This window comes from Ambystoma mexicanum, chromosome 4p (genome assembly GCF_040938575.1).
Source record: "Ambystoma mexicanum isolate Mex_15411 chromosome 4p, UKY_AmexF1_1, whole genome shotgun sequence".
NCBI classification, from domain to species: Eukaryota; Metazoa; Chordata; class Amphibia; order Caudata; family Ambystomatidae; genus Ambystoma; species Ambystoma mexicanum.
In genome coordinates this window covers 1012493245-1012499244 of record NC_090927.1, presented here as the reverse complement: position 1 = coordinate 1012499244, position 6000 = coordinate 1012493245, and the positions used below count along the sequence as shown (strand labels likewise).

At 47.5% G+C, this 6000-nt stretch overlaps 1 protein-coding gene across 4 annotated transcripts in view; it reads left to right on the top strand.

The window, feature by feature from the left end:
- Positions 1 to 2794: 2794 nt before the first annotated feature.
- HSF2 (heat shock transcription factor 2) overlaps positions 2795 to 6000 on the top strand; it is a 1113385-nt gene continuing 1110179 nt past the window's right edge. For 2 of the 4 annotated variants that reach the window (XM_069606598.1, XM_069606599.1), the window contains exon 1: positions 2834 to 3193. In XM_069606598.1, coding sequence (XP_069462699.1) covers positions 3098 to 3193 — 96 coding nt within the window. In that variant the 5' untranslated portion in view covers positions 2834 to 3097. Of the gene's footprint in view, positions 3194 to 6000 lie in introns of all 4 variants that reach the window. The other 2 variants (XM_069606600.1, XM_069606601.1) reach the window with 2 other exon arrangements.

Here is a 6000-nt window from a genome sequence, read left to right as displayed (position 1 = left end):
ACCTGGGGTGCGGCGGTGAGGGTTTGCCAGAGAAAGCAGGAGAAATTAATTTTCTGGTAGGGTTGCATTAGGTATTTAATTATTTTAGATGAGAGAAAGTAAAAAATAGCAATATATTTAATTGGAAAATCGTGAGACTCCTGCCTTAAATCGGGAAGGTTGGTATGCAGGATATCAATCTGGTTCCACCCATAAGGGCAGTCGAGCACTGAAATGCTAGGCAATGCTCCTCTCAGCAAGAGTACCATCAGCAACTCCAGACACGTGCATGTGTTTTGGCCTTGTTGGGCCTCCTCACTGAGGTGAAGCTGAGCTTGGTTTTCCCCTATTGCATGCTCAGACTTGCAGTTTTGTTTTTCCCATTTTAAGTAGGGGCCTGCAAGTCCAATGCAATGGGAAAAGCCAGGGCTGGCTCCAAAAGGTGTCACACATATAACTGGGAAACTTTCCAGCTATGTAGTATTGTGGCGCTGGTAGTGTACGCACGGCCGGCCTCACAGGTGCTGGGGGGCCCAGCACCCTGTTGTGTTGCCGGGGTCACCCGGACTTATGGTTGTTACAGGGCAGGGTCTTGATGGCCATGGGGACACAGGCCTGGGTGCCGGGGACACAATGGATGCCGGGAGCATCCGAGATGGAGGGTGGCATGGGCAAACTTAGGGCACCAGGCTGATCTGGGGGGGCCCAGACCAGCAAGGACCTGCAAGACCGTGATCACAAGGCATGCGCCTGCAGGCCCGAAATGAGAGACAGAGCCAACTGTTCCAATGTTGGACTCTACAGCTTTTCTGAGGCATGTGTAGAGAACTTTGTCTTGCTGACAGTTTTGATCTGACAGTGTGGGTTGTTGGATACTGAGGCTGTGCCTCAATACTCCAAATTCTCTGGGTGAGAGTGTAGTCGCGGTTTGAAATGCTTCTTGATCTGTATTCTTGTCACAGTAGAGATGGTTCCACAGGGTCAGTGCTGTGACGGGCCGCAGGTAGCAGTCAAAAGCATTTGTAGCAATCATAGCAAGTTTCTTGTTCAGAGGTTATGCGTTCTGATCCAGTCCATAGCAGAAATTCCTGTTTAACTTCACTAGATGTTCATCCAAAATCTCGATTCCCAGACCAGCCGTTCTGAGGCATGTGTAGAGAACTTTGTCTTGCTGACAGTTTTGATCTGTCAGTGGGGGATGTTGGATACCGAGGCTGTGCCTCAATACTCCAATTTCTCTGGTTGAGATGCTTCTTGATCTGTATTCTTGTCGCAGATGGTTTCACAGGGTCGGGGCTGTGACGGGCCGGAGGCATACCTGCCTAACCTCCGGAATTGTTCTGGAGACTCTGGAATTTTAGGCATTTCTCCAGGTCTCCGGAAAAGACCATGCAATCTCAGGAATGTTGTTGTCTTTCCGGGTCCCATCTCATTCTCCACCTGATTGGCTGCCGCCGGTAGCCAATCGGGTGGAGAAGTGGGCGGGACCCGGAAACGGTGCAAAATGTTCATGCCCACTCACTGCCTGGAACACTATATGAGGCCGCTGCTGGCGGCTAGCATTCCCTGACTTTTTTTTTAATGCAACCACCATAATAATGCTGTTTATAATCCATGTCATTGGATTGAAAGCAGCATTATTTCAGCAGCGCCGCCTTCATTTTGCTTACTAGCATTGAATGAATTAATGATTTTCAGTGCTATTGTAAGCAAAATGAAGGCGGCACCGCAGCCGAAATAATGCTGCTTTCAATCCAATGACATGGATTGAAAGCAGTATTATTTCGGCGGCGGCGTGCAAATATCATGTACTCGATTTGGAGCCACGTGGTGGAGTTGAAATCATGATCCCTGGGGCAAAAGAAATCTCCCGGCAATCTCTCACCTGCTCTCGGTCTGTTCTAGTTCCACTTTGGTTGGGGTCTCCCTGGGACTAGGCTCTCTTCACTGCTCCAAGCTCTAAGGAGAGAAGAAGCACTAATCATTGGATTGAAAGCAACAACCGAGTTTACCTTTTCGATAGGTGGGCGGGGCATGTGGGCAGGGCCATGTGCACATGGGCGGAGTCTCATGTGGCTGTGGGCGGAGCATAGATCTCAGGAATTTTGATTTTCAAATGTAGGCAGGTATGGCTGCAGGTAGCAGTCAAAAGGATTTGTATCAACCGTAGCAAGTTTCTTGTTCAGAGGTTTTGCGTTCTGATCCAGTCCATGGCAGAAATTCCTGTTTAGCTTCACTAGATGTTCATCCAAAATCTGGATTGCCAGATCCCTGTGCACGTCGGCTGTTCTTGCAAAAAGGGGGTCTCCAGCCACTATCATCAGGGCTTTGTTCTGCACCTTTGCATGCAGTTTGTCCTTTTAATGGGTCAGCCATGCCCATTTTAAAGGACAATACACTTGGGAGGGTCACATATAACATATAGGTTGTCTCCTGCATCCAATAAACGCTTTTTGCAAAAGGGTAATAGTATCGTGTTTGAGACATAGCTAAATGAAATAAACATACTAGGGCACGATTCACAATAGTGTGCATGTGATTAAGAAATCCTTTCGTTTATTGGGGAAGTACCAAATAAAAATAAATATGCATGATCCATGAAATAATTCACAATATTTCTTATACAAAAATTAATTTTGTTTAAAATTCGTTGGTCGTGGAGGTCGATGCAAAAGCCTTGATTGAGAAAATCTTACCGTTTCAAAATGGGTTTCTTTTCTAGACCGCCCTCCGAACATGGTTTACATTGTGCCTGAACTTAACTTGGACGTCGATGAGACACTATTTAATAGCATGGCTTCGGAAACTGGAAAAACACTACTGTTATGCCTGACCATAAAATGGCCGTCAGTTGACGCTCCTTCTCTATCTGGAAACTTAGGATGCGCAGTCTGATAGTTTGGGTACTGCATGGTGGGGGTGTGCCTAATCCAGACCACGCCCTCACAGTGCCCGTGTGGTGTTCTGGGCTCCTAGACAGTAGTAGGGTTCTTCTTTGGCCTATGGTTCTAGCAAGTGCCTGTGACTTCTTTCCTATTGTGTGCGGGCCCCTGCACGCACCCTGGAAGCTACGCAGCAAACGCAGGAGCGATGGTTCTGTCTGGAACCCCCGGGCGTCATGAAGCAGGAACAGTCCAACGTACCAGCATTCTTGTGCAAGCTTTGGATGTTGGTGGAGGATCCTGACACCAACGAGTTCATCACCTGGAACCAGGTAGATAGAGAGCGCCAAGAGCGTGGGGCATCGCGGGAAACGGGTGGTTTTCTCTTCGCTAGATGATGGGCTACTAAACTGAAAGCGCTGCCTTTCTGCTGCAATGTTTCAAAGGAACTAAAACAAAAAAACTTCACCACCCCACTAATGAGTGAAGTTGTTTTCTGTCGCTTTTATATTTCTGCTGCATAGGATTATTTTGTGGAATTAATCGGATGTAGGTGGACGTGGACTCTCATCAATCAATTAACCACTCTTTATTGTAAGACACTACGTACAATCAAACACTGGGAAGTAATTTTCCCAAGGCTTGCGTGGGTCAATGCTATATAAGATTTTTTTTTTTTTTTTTTAAAGAGAATATACATCGAAAAAAGTTGTGATGTTTTGTAGTTGGGGCACAGCACTTGTTACTTTACTTATTTGGTATGGGTTGGTCATAATTGACAATGCAGCTATGGAAACGAAGTGTAACCACCATGAAATGGCGACATTAACATCAAATTATATTTAAAGACCGGAGGCTCGTACTTTGCTTCTCTTACTTTGAAGATGCTGTTCTCTGGCATTAAAGTAACTGTGAAAAAACATGAACAACCAATCACAACTGAACTGCATTTCCCAAAATCTCGGGGGGGGGGGGGGGGAGGGTGGTTTAGTCTCATGTGACTGTCCTTGACCAATCATGTCGTGCCCTGAGTATAAGTGTAACTTCCCCTGCATCAGCTTCCTTTCTTTGATGCACAGGGCACAGTTAAGTACCTCTCTAGTATTTTTATTCATGTGTACTTGGCATCGAACAGTTAAGTGACTATGTGGATTGGTTTCAGAGTGCTGCTTGAGGGGCAATAGCCACTTGTGAGTGAGGGACACTCGGTTGGCGGTAGTGCGACACAGTAGAGCGCTGTGAGTGCTTCAGGGGTCTTTCACCCCTCGCTTCCTACTCTACTTCGGCAGGTTGCTGGGCATGCGTGCTAGGTCTCCTCTGAATCAAGGAAACAGTTGCTAACGCGCCGCACCACCCGCCATGTGCAATGCCATTAAAATCCTTGCAATTGAAGGCACGCCCCTGCACGCTCACACCAGAAGCCCACTAGGGAAGAAGACCAAGAGATTGGTTGCAAGGATAACACGTTTAATTGTACAAAAGGTAAAGGTGCAAGCAAAGGACTGTTGCTCGAGAGCGTTCTGCCAGAGTCTGCATGAACAACACATAAGGATGCACAGAATCATCAGTGACATCATTGTATATGGTCGAAACTCGCACGGCTAGTTGGTGAGACCCTATGCATGGGCCTGCTCCATAGGGTATGCCAGGCAATGGTAGGCTGCAGTCTCGTCTGCTTGTCTCTTCTCACGTGGGGTCAGCTGGGCACATCTCCCCAGGGATGCAAGTTCAGGCTTTTCACATGTTGCTGTTCCATGGTTACTTTACTACGATAACACTCCTACATCATTATGGCATGCACCTGGTGATCTTGAGGGGGGGCACGGTCATGCTGACCCACACATTTTCTGCTCGGTTCATATCGCACTCTCCGCACCCAAGGCTTCCAGCCTTGTTTTGAACTAAAATTTTTTTCCTCCCTGTACCTCCTACTACAAAGGGTGTATTTATGGGATAAGGTAAAATGGCCGTGTTCGTTTGTATCTTTTATGGCCACAGGTTTTATTGTCGGTGGCTGGAGGTCGCCCACTTATCGTGAAATGCAGGGGTTTCTTGGATTGGGTCAGTGGTGGGTGCCATTACTCTTGGCGGGCTGTGTGGGGGTTGGAGGTCTGCTGTTCGGCTGTGATGAATGCACGCAGAGAGGAGTCTGGTGCCGCCTCATGGCCTTGCAGGGGGCATTCCTCTCTTGGGATAAGTAATTGCAACAGTTTAGGCACAAAGGGAAGTTTCTGTGAGAATTAGCAGCGCAAGTTCTTTTGCATTCTTTTTGCACACACCTCCTTCCATCGCCATCAGTATATCTAGGACGTGGCAGTTCTCCATTCATCCGCCTCAGTGCTCACAGCTAGACACTTATAACCTTGAACCCTTGCTCAGTGTCATTCGCCAACTGGACCAATTCCCAGCGCACAATTTGGAGCCACTTGGCGTCAGCTCATGCTTGTAAACCGGGTAGCAATAGTGATGCAAAAAATCTCTCTGCTGAGGTGAATAGCTTGTATTTCTTCAAGCAGTTTCGATGAGCCTTTGGATAGTTCGATGTTCTCTTTTTTTCTCCGCAGCTGGCCATATGGTTTCTTCCCAGGGAGGATGCAAGTTTGGTGGTGGCAGCATGTTTTGTTCTGCAATCACTGGGGACACTGTTGGTGTTTCGTCGCGCAGTGGCCCCCCTTTCAGGTGTTCTTCTGGGACTACTAGTAGAGCTGAGTGTAGCATAGCTAGCAAACAATAGCCCCTCCAAGAAGGTGCAAGTACGCTTGTTGGCCGTACACCCAATAGTAGTACATCAGTGCTGTTGTGCCCCTCTTTAGATCTGGAATCAACAATGACTTGTTCCATTGCTCGTTGGAGCAGGCAAAGACAGTTCCTTCGCTGAAAAACACAACTCCTAGTTCTTTTCTTGGTGCACTTTTACTGGTTGCTCCATTGCTGCAATCCATGTCAGTTTTGTGATGTGCTCTGTCCATATTTTTGTGCACGTTCGTTCCACGAGGGCCACTCTTTTTTCTTGGAAACCCAGGAGGCCTTCAGCTCGGCAGGTCAGGGTTCTTTACTGCCACTTGTTGTTAACATACCTTGCTCCCCCGATCACCAAATATGGTTGCTTTAGACGGTTGGTGATTGTCGGATTAGTTTT